Here is a 23196-nt window from a genome sequence, read left to right on the forward strand (position 1 = left end):
TGCACTGGTCAAGTAGTCCCTGGGGGACTCAGAGCCCACCTTCCACCCTGCAGAGCTGAGCACAGCCAACCCACCTCGGCCATCCTACCCTCCACCTCCACTGCACTTCACCAGGGCTGAAGGCGGGAACGGGAACAGAACTAGAAAATGGGAGGTTCGGGTGAACGGGAAATGAATCCGGGCCCTAAGCTGCAGGGATCTGACAGCAAGGAGAAGCCAAGGCCGTAAGGGGCGGGGTGCCCGCGGCAGGTGCCTCTGTAGTGCTTCTCAATTACAGGGGCTGCCTCAGCAGTGCTCAGACACAGGGCTCTATGCAAAGTACTATTTTACTAATAGCTGTCTTTCAGTTTATTAAGTTTACTATCCTAACGCTACTATTCAAAGACACAAAATTTAATTTTAAAAATCAAATGTTAGGGGCCAGTGTCATGGCACAGCAGGATAAGCCACCACCAGAGACACTGGCATCCCATATGTGCACTGGTTCAACACCCTCCACCACTCCACTTCCAATCCAGCCACCTGCTAATGCTCCTGGGAGAGTAGTGGAAGTGCCTGGGCCCCTGCACCTATGCAGAGACCCAGAACAGGCTCCTGGCTCCTGACTTCAGCTTGGTACAGCCCTGGCCATTGTGGCCACCTGGGGAGTGAACCAACCAATGGAAGATCTTTCTCTCTTTCGCTGTCTCTCCCTAACTCTGCCTTGCAAGTAAATTAAAAAACAAAAACAAAACAAAACAAAAAAAATTACAACCAGTTCTTTAGGCACTGAGGTTTTTTCTTTTTTAAAGGGGAAAGATAAAAATGTGTTGCTTACTGTATCAAAGCAATACATTTCGGAACCCCTAAGTATTATTGTCACTGGAAAATGAAGCCTGTCTCAGACATTTTCTCAACTGAAGAAGGCCTGACTTTTGTCGGTGCTGTGTTTAGCAGCACTGAGGCCAGGGCAGGGAGCACCCGGATATCTTCCACCTCAGGAGATTAAGCTTTAAGGAACATGTTGGCAGATTATTTACGGCCCTTTGGGGATGTCCTGCCTCCCTTTAAAATTATTTGAATTCAAACTTGTGGCTTTAAATGTCGTCTCCTGAACTCATGCTGTATGGTCACTTGATGGGCAATGACATCATCTCCGACAAGCGAGGCTAGGCTGACCTGGTCACGCCAGGCACGGGACACTCCACACAGCCGCCTTCCTGGAGATGTCCCCCACCCCGGAACCGGATCCCCACTGTGAGAACGTATGACGTGGGACCTTGAAGGGGTGAGGCAGGCTCTGCCCCGTAAATGGATCCTGGGTTATCTCAGAGTCGGTCGGCCATCAAGTTTGCTTTGGCCTTGTCTTGAAGTCTCTCGCTGTGGGACGTTCTGTGCTGCCTGGGGACTCCGCCAGCAAGTAGCCTATCACGAGAGGTGGCCCCTCGACCTCGGACCAGAACCATGAGCCAAGGTAAACCTCTTTTCTTTATGACTTCCCCAGTCTGTGGCGCTATTAACAACAGAAAATGGATGGAGGCCCCATGCCTTTGGAAAGAACAGACCCTGAGGACTCCGGCTGGTGATAGTACCCTACCCTAAAGGAGCTGACAATACAGGCCACAAAACAACCAGCAAAAGGTCAGCATCGCAACAGGAAAACAACCAGAACTGTAGATGGCTCCTGAACACCTGCCAAGACGCCGGACTCTCTCCTAAGAACTCTCACCCAGTGAAGGCATAATCAGAAACCAAGGGCCCCACCTGACCGCACAGTGCGGCAAGCATGCGGGAACACAGGTGATCCCCCGTTGCTGGTGAGATCACATCAACAGAGGGCAACCTGGTGGAGCCCCTCACTTGCCTGGGGCACTTCCCTTCTGACGCGATAATCCCACTCTTGGAAATGCACCCTTCAATTATACCCGAGTGAAAGGACATATGTGTAGCAAGGTCATTCACTGTGGCTCCATGCGTGACAGCAAACAACTGGAAACGATCTAGACATCAACAGGAATTAAATAAAGTATGCTGTACCCGTACCACGGACAGCAGTGCGGTTATAAGAAAGAGAGAGGCCACTCTATACAGACACAGGTACACGGAGCATCTCATCCACGATGAGCTTGTAAGCGCAAAGAGCAGAAGCAGAGCTATGGGAGATACTCACGTCCTTCTCCAACCTGAAGCTGCTCTGTCAGTGGGACCACAGGCACCAGCTCCCCCTAACCTCTCCCACTGCCCTGTGATCTGGATGTTTGCTCAGAACTCCTGACACTCCCCCGTGCAGCTCTGTGACAGCTGACGTGGTGACATCAGGGGCAGCGGGTGTAGGGTGGAGAAGACACCCTTAGCAAGGAATGAATAGAAACGGTGAAGGAGCCTGTGACTGCTCACAATTCACACACAGCAGTCAGAGGTGTGAAGGCTGGCACACACCAGCAAAGGGTCAGAAACAAGCCCGGTCCTAATGAAAGCAGAGAAGTGAGATCTTTGATTCACAACTGCATCACGATCACAAGTTACCTTTTCAACAATACTGGCATGCCAGGATCCGACAGGAGGGTACAGGTTTTATAAAGCAGACTGTGCGTGTGTGTGTATGTTGATCACAGCTGTACATATAACACTCAAATATATGCTCCAAATCTCTGGAGAGAAATATCAAAATATGAGCATGTCATTTTTCTGGCTCACAAGATTTTACATGATTTGTGTTTCCTTCATTATACTGTTCTGTATTTTCTAAATGTTCTGGAATGAATGCATTTCTCCAGTAAATGAAGAAAGCTACAAAAACAATGAAGAAAGGAAAGAACAATGTGTAAATGTTAAGAAAAGCTGGTAATGGAACACGTTAGTTTTCTGTTTCTTCCAACTTACCCCAACAGCACACTAAGTCTAAGGAGAAATGAGTGCTTCAAGCATGTACAATTTAAAAGACAGGAACAACCAGCTACTTACTGTCAGGCAACCTCAATCTCAGACCCTCCTCCTCGAGCCCCTGATCAAATCCTAACAGGAAACGAACTTTCTCTCCAATAGAATTGTGGAGAAAATACCTTACCTCCACCCACTGGGGAAATTCTGCCTCGCTAGCTCGACTGAGTACAGGGGAGACGGGAATGAAAAATCCAGAGGCGGGCAGTCACCGAGGACAGAAAGACACCTGAAGCAGTCGGGGAACTGCAAAAGGCAGGACCGCAGCCCGGGGTTGCAAAGGAGCACGGCTGTGAGGCAGGGAAATCAGATGGGCAACAACAACGATGCGGCCGCAAGGAAGAGGGCAGCGGGGTCTCCTGGGGAGGGGAGGGCAGGGAGCTTTGTCAGCCACTTCTGTGGCTTCCTTGTTCCACTGGTGTAATCTGGAGCACAGAGCAAGCACTCAGTAGAGACAGAATGGACCGAGAAAGAAGTCCCTTGAGGCTCTTGCTAGCCCCAAGATCCTGTAAACCTGGCCTTGCACAGAAGTCAGAGAGAAGGGGCGGTGTGGGGGTGCAGTGGGTCAAGATGCTGCGGGAGACGCGGGCATCCCCATCAGAGCGCTGGCTGCAGCCCCGACTGTGCCACCTCCAGTCTAGCTCCCTGCCAGGGCTCCTGAGACGGCAGCAGGTTAGGGTTCCCAATGATTTACGTGAAGGAACATTTGAAAACACATAGATACAAGAAATTAAGAACCAAAAATAGGCAGAAATGAAGCACATAGAAATTTCAGAATTAAGAAGTATAACCACTGCAATAAAAATTCCACAAGAAAACATGACTGTACATGAAGAATTAACAGCAGGGCCGGCGCTGCGGCACAGCGGGTGAAGCGGACGCCTGCAGTGCTGGCATCCCATGTGGGCACCAGTTCGAGACCTGGCTGCTCCACTTCTGATCCAGCTCTCTGCTGTGGGCTGGGAAAGCAGAGGAGGATGGCCCTGGTCTTTGGGCCCCTGTACCCATGTGGGAGACCTGGAGGAAGCTCCTGGCTCTTGGCTTCGGATGGGTGCAGCACCAGCTGTTGTGACCATTTGGAGAGTGGACCAGTGGATGCAAGATCTCTTTCTCTCTCTGCCTTTACCTTTCAGATAAATAAATAAATCTTAATAAAAAATGCAAAAATATATAGTTTAAAAAAATGTATTACTGCGGAGCTAGCACTGTGGCACAGCAGGTGAAGCCGCAACCTGCAGTGCCAGCATCCCACATGGGCGTCAGTTCGAGACCCAGCTGCTCCACTTCTGATCCAGCTCTCGGCTATGGCCTGAAAAGGCAGCGGAGGATGGCCCAGATCCTTGGGACCCCGTGTGAGAGGCCCAGTGGAGGCTCCTGGCTCCTGGCTTCAGATCAGCACAGGTCCGGCTCTTGCAGCCAGTTGGGGAGTGAACCAGCAGATGGAAAACACCTCTCTCTCTCTCTCTCTCTCTCTCTCTCTGACTTTCCTTCTCTGTGTAACTCTGACTTTCAAATAAATAAATAAATCTTTAAAAAAATGTATTACTGCATGAACATGAAAATGCAAGGCTGGCGCCACGGCTCAATAGGCTAATCCTCCACCTAGCAGCGCCGGCACACTGGGTTCTAGTCCCAGTCGGGACGCTGGATTCTTTCCCGGTTGCCCCTCTTCCAGGCCAGCTCTCTGCTGTGGCCAGGGAGTGCAGTGGAGGATGGCCCAAGTCCTTGGGCCCTGCACCCCATGGGAGACCAGGATAAGCACCTGGCTCCTGCCATCGGATCAGCGCAGTGCGCCGGCCGTGGCAGCCATTGGAGGGTGAACCAACGGCAAAAGGAAGACCTTTCTCTCTGTCTCTATCTCTCACTGTCCACTCTGCCTGTCAAAAAAAAAAAAAAAAATCAAAATAAAACCCTTCAAAAAAAATTAAGAATAGCACTGGAAAAAAGATACCAAAATTGGCCGGCGCCGTAGCTCAATAGGCTAATCCTCCGCCTGCAGCGCCGGCACCAGGGGTTCTAGTCCCAGTTGGGGTGCCAGATTCTGTCCTGGTTGCTCCTCTTCCAGTCCAGCTCTCTGCTGTGGCCCGGGAAGGCAGTGGAGGATGGCCCAAGTGCTTGGGCCCTGCACCCACATGGGAGACCAGGAGAAGCACCTGGCTCCTGGCTTCGGATCAGTGTGGTGCGCCAGCCGCAGCGGCCATTGAAGTGTGAACCAACAGAAAAAAGGAAGACCTTTCTCTCTGTCTCTCTCTCTCTCTCACTGTCCACTCTGCCTGTCAAAAAAAAAAAAAAAAAAAAAAAAAAAAAAAAAAAAATCACCAGAAAGCAGTTAAAGGAGATGTAGAGGCAGCTGGGAGGCTCAGATGTGTAATTCAAGAGAAAGCCCATTTAAGAGTTGTACAAGGACCATGGCAGTAACCACAGACCTGACCCTCAGTGCATTTTAAAACTGAATTAAGGGAAAGGAGACAGGATACAAGAAACACCTGGGACCCCGACATCTGAAAACACACTGGTGACCTTGGGGCTTACCACAATGTTCATGCTGAAATAAGTGAATCTAAAGCTCTGGATCTTAAGAGCAAGGCAAGGGGGTGTGAGTGAGAAACCTACTGGACTTCAGGCAGGGGAAGCACAGTGGGGACAAGTCAACAGCCCTGCTGGAAACCTGCAGAGCCGATCTAACTTAAACAGCAGCACGCTGACAAATGTAGAACGTTTCTTCCCCTAGAAAACTGGTGGCAACCATAAGCATTCAACATTACAGAAAACCCTGTTTACAAATTTCACCTTACAGGAAAAAAAAAAGATTAATGGTGTAAACCAGCTGCGTGCTTCTCTGTGACTTAACACAAATGCAGGTCATCAACCACCTCTCTCAAAGACGCCAACGCCACATCTGACGCCACATTCATGTCTTTCTTACTGTGAAACACATTCCAGAACCACGTGCTACAGACTTCTAGAATGGTATTCTTGCCATTAACCACATTTCTAGTATTGCAAGAAAAACACATGCAGGCAAGTTCTCTCCAATGGAGTTTTTTTTTCTGCCTCTTTGGAATCAAAGAGGTAGGTAGGTAACTCGGTGCACATCAAGTCATAGTCCTGCATCTGGGGAAAACATCACCATTGAATATAACCAACATGTGCTACCAGGCTCTCCTGACTGGCGTCACTTACTCAGATAAAACTACCTCTGTCTTGGAAGCTGTCATTCTCGCACCAAGCAAGGACACTTGGCATCCAAAGGGTGGGCCCCTCCCACCTTGCAAAACAAGTCTGAATCTGGGTTTAGTCAGAGTGAGGTTTTATTTAGAAAAAGCACATTTTGGAGATAAAATTAAGCCTTCGGCATCTTCCACTATCAAGTAAGCACTTGGCCAATTTTACCACATTAATACCCATGCACGCGTCCTTCCTGGAGCTAATCACAGCAGACGATTTCTTCCGGGAAGAGAGCAAGACCCCAAGACCATCCGATAGGAAAAGCATTTGATTTCCATGTGCTTTAACACTCACTAAAACCCAAGCCTTGGGGCCTGCACTGTAGTTTGGCAGGTTAAGCTGCCATCTGCAGTGTTAGAATCCTATATGGGTGCCAGTTAGAGTACCGGCTGCTCCACTTCTAATCCAGCTCCCTGCTAATGCATCAGGGAAAGCAGTGGAAGATGGCCCAAGTGCTTGGGCCCCTGTACCCATGTGGGAGCCAGCAGATGGAATTTCTCTCTCTCTCCTTCTTTGTATAACTCTGCCTTTCAAATAAATAAAATAAATCTTTAAAAACCCAAGCCTTGAAGCCCATCCTCTGCTGACTCCATACAGAAGGGAAGATGCGGATTCTCATTACCGGAAGAGTAAAGAAAGCCGGATGCTTCGCCTCATCTTCGTATTTGCCTTCTGTCGAGCTTCCAGCCTCCATGGACTTGGACGTGGTGTTCTTGCCAATGCCCATCATTAAGAGGACGCGGGCAGCTCTGCACAGCCGCAGGCCTGCAGGGGCTGCACTGAGGCTGACTCAAGCGAGGAGCTTCCCCGTCGGCTCTCCCAGGGCCTGGAGCACCCAACAATCAGGCAGAGACGTGACTGGTGAGCGCCATCTCTGACCACCTGGAAAACAGAGAGTGCAGCCGGGTCACCTCGATGCACGCAAACAACACGGGAGGCGTGGTCAATTTCCTGCACAGGAAAAGGCCATGTGATAAGCTGTACCCAAACATCCAGAATTGTGTCATTCTGAGGCTCTTTTCAAGTACCCTCCCTCTTCATTCACAGTCACACACTCACTGAATTGCCTCTCAACTGGATTATCAATATCACATGGGAGGGAGGAAGAGCAGTTACCGTATTTCTCTGACCTGCATTATGGTATGTATCTCACAACTCTTCACCAGCTTATAGAATTCTCTCTCTCTCTCTCTCAGATCTCTCTCTCTCTCTCTCTCTCTCTCTTTCTTTTTGACAGATAGAGATGGACAGTGAGAGAGAGAGACAGAGAGAAAGGTCTTCCTTCCGTTGGTTCACCCCGCAAATGGTCGCCATAGCCGGCACTGCACCAATCCGAAGCCAGGAGACAGGTGCTTCCTCCTGGTCTCCCATGCAGGTGCAGGGCACAAGCACTTGGGCCATCCTTCACTGCCTTCCTGGGGCCACAGCAGAGAGCTGGACTGGAAGAAGAGCAACCGGGACAGAATGAGGCACCCATATGGGATGCCGGCACCGCAGGCGGAGGATTAGCCAAGTGAGCCACGGCGCCGGCCCCCAGAATTCTTTTTAATGAGTTTACTTTCTCCGCCTGCTCTGTTCAGGGCAGTTATTACTAGTCACATGTGGACCAGTGAACCTGGAAATGTGGGCGATAAGGAACAGAATTTGATCTGTATCTAACCTTAACTGATTCCTTGAGGCTAGTGATTACCATACTGGACAATGCAGATATAGCCACTTTATCACAACTGAATGGAAATTGAAAATAACTAATTCTCTAACTATGCCCAACTACAGCCAGGAGAAGGCACTCAAAGCATGACAATGAAGAAAAAAAAAAAACCTAGGACTGGGGCCAGTGCTGTGGTGCAGTGGGAAAGCCACCGCCTGCAGTGCCAGCATCCCATATGGGCACCAGTTCGAGTCCTGGCTGCTCCACTTCTGATCCAGCTCTCTGCTATGGCCTGGGAAAGCAGTTCAACATGGCCCAAGCCCTTGGCCCCTGCACCCAATGTGGGAAACCTGGAAGAAGCTCCTGGCTCCTGGCTCCTGGCTCTTGGATTCGGATTGGCACAGTCCCGGCTGTTGCGCCCAATTGAAGAGTGAACCAGCGGATGGACGACCTCTCTCTTTCTTTCTCTCTGCCTCTATGTGTAACTCTGACTTGCAAGTAAATAAATAATCTTAAAAAAGAAAAAACCTAGGATTAAACAGCCACAAAGAATTCCAGATAGGTAGCAAGATGAGCTTTAAATGGGCTAGAAACCCTTCCCCCCCCCCCCAAAAGCCAAAGCATTCAGTGTCAATCAAGTGGCAACATATTGCTATAAAAAGAAATGCATCCCTCTTCCCCACAGTAAAAGGAAGGTTAAAGCAGCAAGAGACAAGAAAGGGTGGGAGGCAGGAAATCAGACTACCAGGCCACAGCTGGCCACGACGTACCCGAGAACCTCAGAGACCCTGACAGCATTCAAGAAGGATCCTGAGACCGTACCCCTCCCTGAGGGAAAAGACAAGGACAGCCCTGCTTGGCTCGCTCCCGCAGGGGGCCAGAGGAGGGGCTCTGGCTGCTCTGGCTCTGGTGGATGGACACCTAGGCTCCGTCTCCATCATGAAACAAAGCTCCTGCTGTTTCTCAGGGGTTTTTTTTGTTTGTTTTTTGTTTTTCCTACTTGCAAAACTGATTTCTGGTCGCTGTTTGAAGTGACAAGGGTCACGATTTGGAGAAGTATATGTTTTACTGGAATCAGCAATGTTCTCTTTGAACATTCTCTCTGGGGACCACCCTGCCCCTCACCCACCTCTCACACCAGCACCCTGGGGAAGACTTGCTTACACCCAAGTCAATACAAGAGGGCAGGGGGACAGAGAGCCCAGGGCAGGGATGTTGGGAGAAAGGCTCCAGGGAAGAGAGCACCAAGAAGCCCAGAGTGGGGAGCTGCTGAGTGGGGGGCCACGGAGAGGAACACAGGGAGAAAGCCGAAGAGAGAAACGTCCACTCAGCGGCTGCTGGGACAGTCCCCACCCGACAGAGCATGGCAAACCCAGGATGACAAAGACAGCCTCAAGGTCAGAGAGCGCGTGCCAGCCCAGGATCAGAGGGTTTCAGCCTCACAGAATGGACTTTCATGTGGGGAAATGCCAAGGTCCAGAGGCAAACCCAGAAGACGAAAGGAACAGGGAGGGGGCAGAGTGGAGTCCGGGGTCTGCGTTAGAATGTTTGCAGAAACACGAAGGGCAATCTCCCACAGTTCACCTGCCCACGGTGCTCCACAGCCCCTCTTCCGACCCCTGGCAAGAGGGAGAAAGAGAAGATGCTGCTGCCAGCTCCACAGAGGGGAAGGGGGTCCTGCGAGAGGAAGGCATTCCAGAGAGGATGATGAGGATGAGGACAACGGTGGAGCAGTAACAGCAGCTTTCCAGTGAGGCACCTGTGTGGGCCAGGCCTGTCTCTGACCTCTCACCACTAACTGGCCTTTGTTTCTGGCCGGCAGATGACCACCTGGCTGGTTTCCCTGTGTTCCTGTGTGAGTGCTACCCACATGGAGATGCGTACCATTTCCAGACTCCCAGGAAATTCCTTTATACCCCTCCCCACTACCCACTTCTGTGTGGTCCCCAGCTGTGAACAACAACATGTGGCAGAAGACCACCTGACCCACAAAACCAAAGGCATTTACAGAAAGCTCGGCTGATCCCCGATGACCACAGAAGGAAGAGAGCCTGTTCAAAATGGCAATCCAAACATCAAATGCTTAAGAGCAAATTTAACACACACACACAAAAGTGCATGACCTTCACAGAGAAAACCTACACCACCGCTGTGAACATGACAAATTTGAGTAACTAGAGACAGGAACACTGTTCCTGGATAGGAAGGTTACAGTAAGGAGATAGATTTTCTAGTAAACACAGTCCACACAGATTTCATCAAAAGGTGACAGGTGAGGTTGCTACAAATTTCTCTGGAAGAATAAACAAGAACAGCCACAAATATGTGGAAATGTGCTCTCTCGGTTAGAAACACCCAGGTAAAGCTGTTGTAATAAATAGAAGAATTTAACAGAGGTATGAACACAGACCAACACAGAGAGAAGGCCACCCACAGAGGAACAGCTGTGACACGGTGGCACTTCTAATCATAAGACAAAGTATGGACTTTTCAATATATGTGCCAAGATAATTGGTTGACTATAAATAAGAACCAGAAAAAGGAAGATTTATGGCTAACAGATAACATTAGGGTGGTAATACCTGTCTTAGCATATTATTAAAAACAGAAAAGAAAGCAAGTATAACTTTACAATGTGAATTTTTTTACTGTATGGAAAAAAAAAAAACTACACAAAACTAAACAGCAAAATATAAGAGACATAGATAGGCTGGCGCCACGGCTCAATAGGCTAATCCCCCACCTAGCGGCGCCGGCACACTGGGTTCTAGTCCCGGTCGGGGCACCGGATTCTGTCCCGGTTACTCCTTTTCCAGGCCAGCTCTCTGCTGTGGCCCGGGAGTGCAGTGAAGGATGGCCCAAGTCCTTGGGCCCTACACCCGCATGGGAGACCAGCAGAAGCACCTGGCTCCCAGCTTCGGATCAGTGCGGTGCACTGGCTGCAGCAGCCATTGGAGGGTGAACCAACGGCAAAAGGAAGACCTTTCTCTGTCTCTCTCTCACTGTCCACTCTGCCTGTCAAAAAAAAAAAAAAAAAGAGAGAGAGAGAGAGAGACATAGATAACATGTTGGTATCTTTACTTGAAATCTCTCACCAATGCATAAGTAGAATAGATAATGTAAAAATGGGCAAAACATGAGCCTCTAATTTGCAACAATACAAATGACAAAGTAAATGCCCCATTCTTGTTAAAATCAAATGGAAGTATGCTGAAATGAGGAGTCACTTTTTAACTAATCATTTATTTTTCTAAATGTTTTTCTTATTTATTTATTTGAGAAGCAGAGAGACAAAGGGAGAGACAGACAGAGGGAGTTCCCATCCACTGGTTTATTCCCCAAACGCCCACAGTGGCCAGAGTCAGACCAGGCCAAAGCCAAGAACAAGTAACACAATACAGTCTTCGACATGTGTAGCAGGAATCCAAGTGCCTGAGCCACCATCCACTGCCTCCCTCCCTGGGGGTGCATTAATGGGAAGTTGAGGTTGGAAGTGGAGCTGAGACTCAAATTCAGCCATTCTAATATGGGATGCCAGTTAGCATCTCAGCCACAAGACCAAATACTCTGCCAGTTATTTTTAATGCCCTTATTGGTAAGATGATAAACAAACTCACACATACTCCTAATGAAAGATAAATGCAATCTGGTTAGTTTTATCAAAAGAGTTCTAAACATAATTCACTTCTAACACTTGTCTAGCAATTTACTCTAAGGTAATAACTAAGATGCACAGATTGAGTTACAGAATTGTAATTAACAGTGTTAATGAGAGCAAAAGTCAGGAAGGAATCTAACAGTCAACATAAAAAGACTGGGAAACTTGTTCATTTAAAACAGAGATTGTGATTCTAGTCCATGCACTGACGTCAACTCTACCTCCACACACTTGGTTTTAGAAAGAAAGAAAAAAGGGGCCGGTGTTGTGGCATAGCAGATAAAGCCACCACCTGCAGTATTGGCATCCCATATGGCCACTGGTTTGAGACCCGGCTGCTCTACTTCTGATCCAGCTATCTGCTGTGGCCTGGGAAAGCAGTAGAAGATGGTCCAAGTGTTTGGGCCTCTGCACTCATGTGGGAGACCCGGAAGAAGCTCCTGGCTCCTGGCTTCAGATCGGCCCAGCTCTAGCCATTGCAGCCATTTGAGGAGTGAACCAGTAGATGCAAGATCTCTTTGTCTCTACTTCTGCCTCTCTCTCTTTCAAATAAATAAAAAAATCTTGGAAGGAACAAGGGAAAGAAAAGAAGGTCAACATCAGAATGTCCCTTCCTCAAATTCTGATTCCAGGTTTTGCACTGGGGCCTGGGAATGTACATCTTTTTTTTCTGAAGGGCAGAGAGACACTCCCACAATGTCCGCAAGAGGCAAAGCTGGGCCAGGCTGAAGCAAGGTGCCCAGAACTCCATCCGAGTCTCCCATGTGGAGTGCAAGGACATAAGTCCTGACCCATCACCGCCCCCTCCCAGGGTGCACATTGGCAGGAAGATGGACTGGAAGTGGAGCTGGGACTCACATACAGGCACCCAGACATAGCACAGCTGTCTCAACCAGCAACTTAACTGCTACACCAACCGTCCACCCTGGAAACCTGCGTTTTCCACAGATAAACAAATATTCTCACGCTAGTGGTTCTCCGATGACCCTTGGGGATGAGCGACCAGGGCTGGGATGAAGCCGCTCTCTTCACTCGCATAAGCCAATCTGAACAGGTGAGAGGGCAGCGAAGGAGAACTTTAAGGTAAGTCGCTCAAAACGCCAACCTGCCAACCAGCACTTTGGCCCTGATGGGCAGCCGGCCAGGTTGAACAGTAACACACACGTAGAATCCAACCCGCAATTCGGCTTAAATCCTGTCATTACAGGATTGGAGCTGAACTGTGGCTGCTCCACTACATTCTGTTGAATGCTAACTATTTGACCAAACGCTTTTAAGCCAAGTCAAAAAGAAATCATCAGAGAAAATATCCTAAACTTGTTATAGGATCACATCCCTTCAAATAAAATGACTTAGATGGTTCCTAACACAGAGTCCCTCCTTCGGAAGCTGACAATTCTGTTGCTGATCCTAGCTGTCATTATTCCATTTAAAAGCTCTAAGCAGCAACAAATGAACCTGTAAGCCATGATTATTACTGGATTTTGTGATGACAACAATGCTCAGGGGAATAACTGAACAAGCTCAGTCATCCTACAGCCTTCTCCAAAACACTTCAGAAACTCATGGTCTTACACTCCAAGCTCCAAGCTGGCACCCACTAGTGGATCATGAAATTATTTAGTGGCTCTTGATGATACAATGAAATCTGTCCAGGCATGTGGCACAGTACTTAAGTCACTAATTGGGACGCCAGCATTCCATATCAGCGTGCTTCGCTCTCCGGGTTTGCCACATACAAGGTTTGTGCAGCCGAAACGCCACTCCACACCCCACGGACGTGGACAATTAGGAAGTGCCTGAAAGCTTCAGGTGTTCGCAAAGCTCAGCACAGGGGCACAAAGGCTGCTTCCAAGTGCCTGGTTTACGTCAGGCGAACACGCGCACAGAACACATCTGTCCACGTGAGAAAGTGGCGCGGGAGGCAGGCCCTGTTCCCTGCTGCAAGGACACAGACAGGCCACAGTGGCCTTGCCCGCCGGTCATCCCTCGGCGCCTGCTGCCCAGACAAGCTCCTTTGCTCCGCCTCAGCTCCGCCGCTGCCTTGGTGGGGCTCCTGGGCTCTAAAGAGAAGGCGAGCTGTAAAAGGCAGCCAGAAACACCCCGATCCCTGCAGGGCCCCGCGACAGAGGTTCCCTTGAGACACTACTCACAGGGCACCCAGATGGCGACAGGCTGCCCTGCAGGGGGGAAGCAAAGGCCACCGGGCAAGTGCACACTGCGGGACAGTGAGGAATCGGCTCACCCTGGGGCCGCAGGTCCTTCCTGGGGCCCAGAGAGGACAGAAGCCGCTGCGACACGAACGTGATGAGTGTTCCCAGGACATCCACGTGGCAAGGTGGTGTGGAGGATCGTTCCTGACCAAGAGCAAACATTTTATGGAGCGACGGATGGAAGAAGCCAGATGCCACACAGACCCTGCCCGGCAGGACCTCTTGGGTCTACCCGATGGACCTGCTCCGGGAAGCCCTGGCGTTGGATAAGCTCTGGTCCCACACCACTCTGCAAATCCTGCAAAGCTCTTTAACCTGTCCTGAGACAGCCTGTGTGGCCGACAACAGTTTACACGTGTGCCCAAGTCGTGAGGAATGAGGGCCACAGATTCTACCTGACTCACTCGACCGCTTGGTGAGGGTGCAGGGGGGCCCTGTCTATGTTCTGCTTGAGGTCATCAGCAGGGTGAGGATGCTCTGCTGGAGGTGAGGTGTCAGGTGCGACGCTGCCTACCTTCCCTGTTATCTCCCAGCAGAAATCTTGCCAAACTTTCCGGCCATTGCCCACTGACAATGCAGCTCTCTTGTTCCTGAGCTCAAGAGGCCTCCTCCTCCAAGGAGCATTCCCGTGGTGGCTGCCCCCTTCCACACTTCCACAGCACGAGCTACTTAATTAATCCAGGCCCCCTCCACCAGACTGGGACAGGGACAGAGATGAGGCTACCACGTCCAGTACATAAAGTGCACTCAGATATTTGGGGAAAGTGCAAACATTTTTCCATGGGAAATCTCTAGCCAGTCACACACCAGGAAACAAAACCGAGGCTCTGCCTTGCAGACTGGAACCCCAGCACAGCCATGGGCCAGATTTCAAATAGAAACGTGTGTCTGGGAGGACTAAGAAGGCTCAAGATGGCTTCACTGCATTTATCTTTACTGTGTGATTTATTTAACAATCACTTTTTCACAAAAGTAGGGTTTTTTGTTTTTTTAAATTTAGACACCATTTAAAATGTATTTACCGGGGCACTGTGCTGTAGTGGGGAAAGCCACTGCCTGCAGTGCTGGCATCCCATATGGGCACCAGTTGGAGGTCCGGCTGCTCCACTTCCGATCCAGCTCTCTGCTATGGCCTGGGAAAGCAGTGGAAGATGGCCCAAGTCCTTGGACCCCTCCACCCGCGTGGGAGACCCAGAAAAAGCTCCTGGCTTCAGATTGGTGCAGCTCTGGCCATTGCAGCCAACTGGGGAGGGAATCAGCAGACAGAAGACCTCTCTCTCTCTGGATCTACCTCTCTCTGTAACCCTGTCTTTCAAATAAATAAATAAGTCTTTCAAAAAAAAAAAAGTATTCACCATCAGCCACTGCAAAAGCCACTAAAAAGCTAATTTTACATGGAATTTACATGAGAAGCTAAAAGCATGTGCTTTTCAAGTTTTTTTTTTTTTTTTTTTTTTTTTAAAACACAAGCGAAGGAGATGCACAAAGAGGGAAAGAGAGAGGGGGAGAGAGAGAGATCTTCCCTCTGCTGGTTCACTTACATCCCCCACCCCAAATGGCCACAATGGGCAGTGCTGGGCAAGGCTGAAGCCAGGAGCTTCATCCAGGGCTCCCACGTGGGTGGCAGAGGCCCAGGCATCTAGTTCACCTTCTGCTGCTTTCACCAGAGCAGTAGGGGGAGCTGGATCAGAAGTGGAGCAGCCAGGACGGAGTCTGGCACCCTTATGGAATGCCACGGCGCCGGCCTGGAGCATGTGCTTTTAAGAACTGGCCGCCTAGCACATCTAGGACACAGACCTGATTTCACTACACCCTCACAGTAACGGGTGTTCGCTGTTATTTTGTCCATTTCACAGCTAAGAAAACTGAGGCAGAGAGAGGTTGATTTACCCTTGGACAAGAGCCAAGGGCCTAAGTGGCAGCACCCTGAAAACGCATACCCCTTCCAGGTTGACCCACAGACTAGGCACTGCAGAGGTTAAGGGTCAGGTCTGAAGGTAATTCTGGAGAAGTCGAGGAAAACCCAGGGTTATTGTCATTGGATGGTCTCCAGAGGCCTGGGTCTTCTCACACTCCACGTTTCCAAGAGAACACAGCTGAGGGCTGTGGTGGCTTCCACACGACTCCACCCCACTAACCCTGCCCACAGCTCCCTGTTCCACCCTTCTTTCCACGACACCTTTCCCTACCTGTTCTCCTGAATGTGGAGCCCCAGGAGGACTCCTGGTCACCTCTGCTACTGCTGCCACCACTGGCACGTGGAGGGAAGCACTGGAGTACCCGTCCACACCCACCATGCAAACTCCAAGGACTTAGCTGCCTCGCTCGGAGCTGCCACTCTGCTGTGCAATGTTCTCACCCTTTCATGTGCCTCAGGTGCCAACGTCAAGTTTCCTTCTCTCGTCTCCCGGGAGAGGGTTAGCTCCACTTCTCCCCGATTTCCTGACTTGTCGCTACATCCATTCAGGTTTGCCGGCCCTCTCTCCAGCACCTGCTTCCCATTCTGTTTGCAACTCTCTTCTGCAGTAGCTGAGCTGCCGCCGGTGCACCACAAGCTCCTAGGCCGCTCCCAAGACAAGGAAAGGGAGCTCTGAAACCTCACCCGCCCCGACAGACGCCCTCACCATCGCTCTGCCACAGGTCCACACCAAGTGCACGGTCAAGCTGACGGCCAGGCTTCCCCCTGACCTTTCATACATGAAAGGCTGGAAACGTTCCCTGCCTGCACACGTGTTTGTTTGTTTTTCCCTGTGAAGCAGTGTGTTCCTCCAAAGTAATTCATAAAACCAGCCATTCAGTTCAAAGGCTGCAATCACTGAGCTTGGTACGCCAGACACAGTGCTTTGGTCTGGCGTCAGAACCTGACATTTTCACAACCCAAAAGGGATTAAAAATACTTGTGCCCTCAGCTACAGAGTCCACTTCTCCGTGAAGTCAGCTTCATCAGGATTCTCTTCTTGTGTGCTCAGTTGTCACTGAGCCTCTGGAATTCTACAAGGAAGGAAACAACAACAAAGACCATGCACAGCTTTGGCCATCCTGGGCTGCACCTGACCAGGAGAATAAAGCAAATGAGCACCTGGAAAAAACACGGACTCTGGCACCTTCATGGCCATGGGCCAGGATCTTACTGCTACTCTTCCTCCCATTTACCAGAGAGCGCTGACTTCTAGAAGTTGCATAAATGCCACAATTCAGTGATTCACATTTAAATAATGTCTGACAGCATTTAGACTGTGGGTATTTTCTGGACACTTGGCTAGGTGAACTTGAGCCATGGGCTCCTTATCCACCTACACGGTCAAACGCACATGCAGAGACACACACACACACAAGTAATATACATACAGAACATCACACATACAGCCATAGAACTGAACATGCACACCACACTCATGAATCCGTGCAGCCTCAGGACGCACTCCCCAAAGCTGAGCTCAGGCAGAAAAACGGCCTTACCTGCAGAATGAGCTCCCACCCTGCTTGCAAAAGTGCCTTTGCCCACTGCCCCACCCAACACCGCTGTGCTGCTGGCTGGGCGTCCTCCTGACTCTCCCAGTGCTCGGCACAAGACGCACTAAGGTGCTGAAGGAATTTCAGCTTTTATAACCCACCCGGGCTGGCCAAAATTGTATAACCGCGCCACCTCATCAGAAACGTGATGTGTGTTACACAACAGCCACCGCCTGGTTGCAAACGGTTACTGCATGCTCTTCCTCGTCTCCTGGACACCAGCCGGCAGCAGCTTTCCACACGGCAGGCTGGGTGCTCTGTAGTGGAAACGGAGCAGCTGCCGGGAACCTGGGTCCCAAAGCCACACAAAGAGAGGAAGTGCAAACCCATCTTCCCAAATCCTGTAGTCCAGATGACCAAGTCCAGCCAGTGAAATGGGATACTTTGGACTCCCTGGGTATTTTTTCCTTTCCCTAAATGAAAGCCCAAAGACCGTTGTTTTCAAAGCTCCCAAAGTTCCAGAGCTCTCAAGACAGGACCACTCCAGCACATGGCAGGCAGAGAAATAAATGACCCTGACGGTCATAGCTGGTGTATGGCACAGCTGGTTAAGCCAGCACTTGTGATGCCAGCATCCCAAACGAGCACAGTTTTGAGTCCTGGCTGCTTCACTTCCGATCCAGCAATTCCCTGCTAATGCACCCTTCAAAGCAGCAGACGATGGCCCAAGTGCTGGGGCCCCTGCACCCACGTAGACCAGGATGAAGCTCCTGGCTTCTGGCTTTCACCTGACCTAGCCCTGGCCCCACTGCAACCATCTGGAAAGTGAACCAGAAGATGGAAGATTTCTCCTTCTGTCTGTCTCTCTCTCTCTCTGTGTGTCTCTATAACTCTCCCTTTCAAATAAATAAATGTAGGGATGGAAGGAGAGAGGGAGGGAGGAAGGGGATACTGGGGCGCTGACCTCTGCAGTCCTGCTCGGCTTCACACCCAGAGGGCACACTCACTGGACAGCGGAAGTGCCCATGAAGACACACAGGAGGCCAATGCACACTGACACTGGAACAGCAGTGCTGGGAGGAAGCCACACCTACAGCCAGGCCTTGTCTTTCCTAGTCCTGACTCCAGGTCTAGGCCTGCCAGGCACCTGGGCAGTGAGAACCCTCAGCCCCACGGGGTGTGGCAGCCCCTGGCTCCATCAGACTGCACCCCTCAATCCTGATGGGGACCACGAGGCTCACGTGGCACACTGCAGGTAGGAGGGGCACCCACCAGCAGCAACGCACATCTTGGAAAATGCAGTCCCTGCGTGTTTACAGAGGAAGTCAGCAGTGCGTGAAACAGGAAGAGGCCATGGGGCTAGAGGAGAAGCCATGGCAGAAACTGGGGAAAGGCTGGGAGCCAAGTGCTGCAGCTGCTTAGGGCAGAAGATTCTCCACAGTGCTGCCCAGCTCACAGGTCCACACGTGACCTCCCAAGCCATGAGCTCAGCACACCTCGGGAGCAGAGTTTGTGGTGCAGTGGTTAAACTGCCACTTGGGATGTGTGCAGCCCACATCAGAGTGCCTGGGTTGAAATCCCGCCTCTGCGGGATTCTGATTCAGCTTTCGGCTAATGGACATCCTGGGAGGCAGCAGATGATGGATCAAGTATTTGGGTCTGATTCAGCTTTCGGCTAATGGACATCCTGGGAGGCAGCAGATGATGGATCAAGTATTTGGGTCCCTGCCACCCATGTAGGAGACCAGGATGGAGTTCCTGGCTCCTGGTTTTGGTCTGGTCCAACCACAACTATTATGGGCATCTGGAGATGGAAGATCTGTGGCGCACACGTGCGTGTGTGTGTGTGTGTGTGTGTCTGTCTCACTCTCTCATTTGGTCAAATAAACAAACAAAACTTTTTAAAAAACACCCAGGGAGTCAGGGACTGTATTCAGGATACTCTGAAAGTATCAACTTCAAAGAAGACGTTCTGCTAGAGCCAAAGATTTTTTAAAAACAACTGGAGTAAAGGAGGAAATAAAAGCACAATGACTGACAGACAGACAGACAGACAGACACACCTATGGATCTTCTATCCACTGGTTCCCTCCCCCAAATGCTCACAACAACCAAGGCTGGGCCAGGCCAAAGCCAAGACCCACAAACTCCAACAGGTCTTCCACGGGGGTGGCACGCACCCAAGCACGTGGTCACGGCCACTGCCTCCAGGACACATTCACAGGAAGCTGGATCTGAAGCCCAGCAGCTGGGACTTGAAGCAGCACTTCCACATGGGACGCTGGTGTCGCGGTGGTGGCTTAATCCTGTGCGCCACGATGCCCATGCCCAGGGTGATGGTTTTTGAAGGCTGGTACTTAGAAATGTAAAGGAAACATGGCCAATTACATGAAGAAACAGGGCGGCCACCAAAAGACAGCAAGTCCAGGCAGCAAAGAAGAAGTGAAAGGAAACTGAATGTGCAGAATCAACTTGGATGCGATAAAGAAAAGCGAAAACAGCAGTGAACCGCAACAGGTTGGGGACAAACCTGAGAAAAGGAAAAGCCGGGAAGGAGCCGTGCAGGACGAAAGCACAAACCCACGTCCCGGATAACCAGGGATTCCCACTGGGCTGCAACAAATGGGCAAGGTCAGCCATGTGCTTCAACCCCATGGACACCAAGCCTCCAGAACAGGCAGAGGGGATGTGAATTTCCTGGGGCTGGGGTGGGAAGCGGGGAGACCACTAATGGGTTTGGGGTTTCTCTATGGGGTGAAGAAAATATTCTAAAATGAGAAGGGGTGATGGTTACATAGTTCTGTGAATGCACCAAAAACAACCAAGTCACAGATTTTTAAATGACAAGTGCTATGGTGTATGAAATGTATCTTAATAAAAAGTTCTTAGGGCCAGCGCTGTGGCGTAGTGGGTAAAGCTGCCGCCTGTGGTGCCGGAATCCCATATGGGCACTGGGTCAAGTCCCAGCTGCTCCACTTCCAACCTGTTACGGTCTGGAAATGCAGTGGAGGATGGCCCAGGTCTTTGGCCCCCCTGGAGACCCAAAGGAAGCTCCTGGTTCCTGGTTCCTGGCTTTGGATCAGCCCAGCCCCAGCAGTTGCGGCCATTTGGGGAAATGAACCAGTGGACCAAGATCTCTCTCTCTGCCTCTTCCTCTCTGTAACTCTGCCTTTCAAATAAATGAATAAGTCTTTAAAGAAAAAAAATCAGGATCAGGATCAAGACCAAACTGCATAATGAACAGAAACCTGGCTATGAAACCATAAATGTCACATTATTCTCTAAGCGTATTATGTAATGTAAGATAATGATGATGATGATGACGTAATCAAATGTCAAGGCAGATCTAACAGGATCACATCAGTAAAGACTGAAGCCAGGGAAAGCTATGTTTTCTTCCCCAGAGGTCCCTGTGCTGCGGGCTGGGCCTCTTCATGTGATGAAATCTTGAGGGGGTTTGGGGGTGATTAGTTCATGGAGTGCCCACCCACATAAGGGATTAATGCTGGCCTCAGAGTTCTCCTGGGATGAACACGTGCTTTGGTACCTTCTGCAAGCCCACGGCTCCCGTTCTGCTTCAGCTGTGAGCTAAAGTAACCTCTTTCCTTTACCCAGCTTCAGGTATTTTGTTCCAGCAACACAAAGCAGACTAGCAGGGAATGATGCCAAAACCCTTCTCCTGAACAGACAGAAATAAAAACAATACCTGTGGATGCTAACTGTGACAACTGCAGCGATAAGAGTTTGTTAGGTGTTTTTCACATAAAGGACATCACTATTAGAATTGTAAACACAACATAAGCTCAAACTCAGACTAAATCTATAAATAAGTTAAATCTGTTTAATCAAAAAATATTCGGGGGCTGGAGCTGTGGCACAGTAGGCTAAGCTTCACCTGCTAAGCTTCTATATGGGCACCAGTTTGAGTCTTGGCTGCTCCTCTTCCAATCCAGCTCTCTGCTGGGCCTGGGAAAGTAGTAGAAGATGGCCCAGGTGCTTGGGCCCAGCGTGGGAGACCTGGAAGAAGCTCCTGGCTCTTGGCTTTGGATCAGCTCAGCTCCAGCCAATGTGGCCATTTGGGGAGTGAATTAGCATAAGAAAGACTTTTCCCTCTGTCTCTCCCTCTGTCTGTCTTTAACTGTACCTCTCAGATAAATAAAATATTTTTTAAAATATATTTTAAAAAAATTGAAAGATGAGGCCAGTGCTATGGCTGCTGGTTAAGCTGCCATCTGCAGTGCTGGCATCCCATATGGATGCTGGTTTCAGTCTTGGCTGCTCCGATTTCAATGTAGCTTCCTACTAAAGTGCCTGAGAAAGCAGTGGAAGATGGCCCAAGTGCTTGAGCCCCTGCATCCACATGGGAGACCTGGAAGAAGTTCTTGGCTCCTGGTGTTGGCCTGGCCCAGCCCTGGCAGTTGCGGCCATTAGGCGAGTGAACCAGTAGACGGAAGATCTCTTTCTGTATCTCAGTCTGTCTCTCCTGCTCTCTAACTTTTTCAAATAACTTTAAAAAAAAATTCAAAGATTGTGCCAAAAAATAAATGCCACACCCTGCCAAAACTTAGAATTTAAACAAAAATGAAGCAACATTAATGCTGTTTTACTGTTTTTTACATATCAGACACATGGAATTCATGCCAGAAAGCAGCAAGTGGGAAAAACCAGCGTCTGAAACAATGGATGGAAACACAGAAAAAACAGCCAAAACTTTAAATAAATGGATCTATCCATAACCAAGAGAATGAAGTGGTACTGATATGAGCATTGGCTCCATCTCCATGACGATCTTGAATTGATCAGAAAATCCGAACAACATAACAAAAAAGAAGGGGGCAGGCATTTGGTGCAGTTAGGACAGCAGCTGGAACATGGCAGCCCACGCTGCAGCGCTCGGTTTGAGTTTTGGTTCCACTCCTATTCCAGCTTCCTGTGCACCCGAGGAGATGGCAGTGACGGCTTAAGTACTCGGGCTCCTGCCACCCATGTGGGAGACCCAGATTGAGTTCCTGGCTCTGGCCTTGGCTTGGTCTAGTCCTAGCTATTATGGACATTTGTAGTGAAGAAATCTCTGTCTCGTTGTCTTTCAAATAAATAAAATAAAGTTGAAAGTTAAAAAAAAAAAAAAAAACAGCTAACATGATAACTTTGCACTTGGTGTGGGCATTTAGCCTTGTGGTTAAGATGCCTCCACCCCGAGTACCAAGTCTGAGTCCCAACTCTGGCTCCTAACCTCAGCTTCCGGGCTAAGTAGTAGGGTTCTTCTCACACACATGGGAGATATGGACTTGAAATCCTGGCTCCCAGCTCTGGCTTAGCCCCATCTTAGCTGTGGCAAGTACTTCGGGAGTGAGCCAGCAGACAGAATATTTGTCTTTCTCTTTCTCTCTCTGTCAAACAAATAAAAGCAGGGCCTGGCACTGTGGTTTTTAGGGTTAAGCCTCCTCCTGCAGCGTCAGCATCCAATATTCATGTCCCAGCTGCTCTTCTTCTGACCCAGCTCTCTGCTATGGCCTGGGAAAGCAGTGGAAGATGGCCCAGTTTCTTGGGTCCCTACATCCTCATGGTAGACCCAGAAGGAGCTCCTGGCTCCTGGCTTCAGATCGGCGCAGCTCCGGCTGTTGTGACCATTTGGGGAGTGAACCAGCAGATGGAAGACCTTTCTCTATCTTTCCTTCTCTCTGTAACTCTGCCTCTCAAATAAATACATAAAATCTTTTAAAAATAAATAAATAATCGTTACTATTTGTTGAACTCTTTTTAGTGTAGGGTTAATCTTATGAGTATAGAGTTAACCGAAAATAGATCTTGGTAGAAACTAAGAATGGGAATGGGAGGGGGAAGAGTAAGAAGCATGGGAAAGGGGCCAGTGCTGTGGCACAGCAGGTTAACGCCCTAGCCCGAAGCGCTGGCATCCCATATGGGCACCAGTTCAAGTCCCAGCTGCTCCACTTCCAATCCAGCTCTCTGCTATGGCCTGGGAAAGCAGCAGAAGATGGCCCAAGTCCTTGGGCCCCTGCACCTGCATGGGAGACCCAGAAAAATCTCCTGGCTCCTGGCTTTGGTTCAGCGCA

The 23196-nt window shown here is 49.8% G+C and overlaps 1 protein-coding gene and 1 long non-coding RNA gene across 8 annotated transcripts in view; one reads left to right on the forward strand and one right to left on the reverse strand.

Moving 5' to 3' along the window:
- Nucleotides 1-23196, reverse strand: part of SLC23A2 (solute carrier family 23 member 2) — a 123481-nt gene that overhangs the window by 58454 nt on the left and 41831 nt on the right. For 4 of the 7 annotated variants that reach the window (XM_051845288.3, XM_089307248.1, XM_051845286.3 and 1 more), the window contains exon 2: nucleotides 6770-7029. In XM_051845288.3, the coding sequence (XP_051701248.1) occupies nucleotides 6770-6877 (108 nt within the window). In that variant the 5' untranslated portion in view covers nucleotides 6878-7029. Of the gene's footprint in view, nucleotides 1-6769; nucleotides 7030-13701; nucleotides 13814-17128; nucleotides 17261-23196 lie in introns of those variants that run through there. The other 3 variants (XM_089307247.1, XM_002710837.7, XM_089307249.1) reach the window with 3 other exon arrangements.
- LOC149123399 (uncharacterized) lies at nucleotides 17383-19113 on the forward strand. The gene is made up of 2 exons (XR_016215894.1): nucleotides 17383-18752; nucleotides 18817-19113. It is a non-coding gene; the product is annotated as an uncharacterized LOC149123399 (long non-coding RNA).

This window comes from Oryctolagus cuniculus, chromosome 11 (assembly GCF_051225735.1).
Source record: "Oryctolagus cuniculus isolate XC-2025 breed Fujian yellow rabbit chromosome 11, ASM5122573v1, whole genome shotgun sequence".
Classification (NCBI taxonomy): domain Eukaryota; kingdom Metazoa; phylum Chordata; class Mammalia; order Lagomorpha; family Leporidae; genus Oryctolagus; species Oryctolagus cuniculus.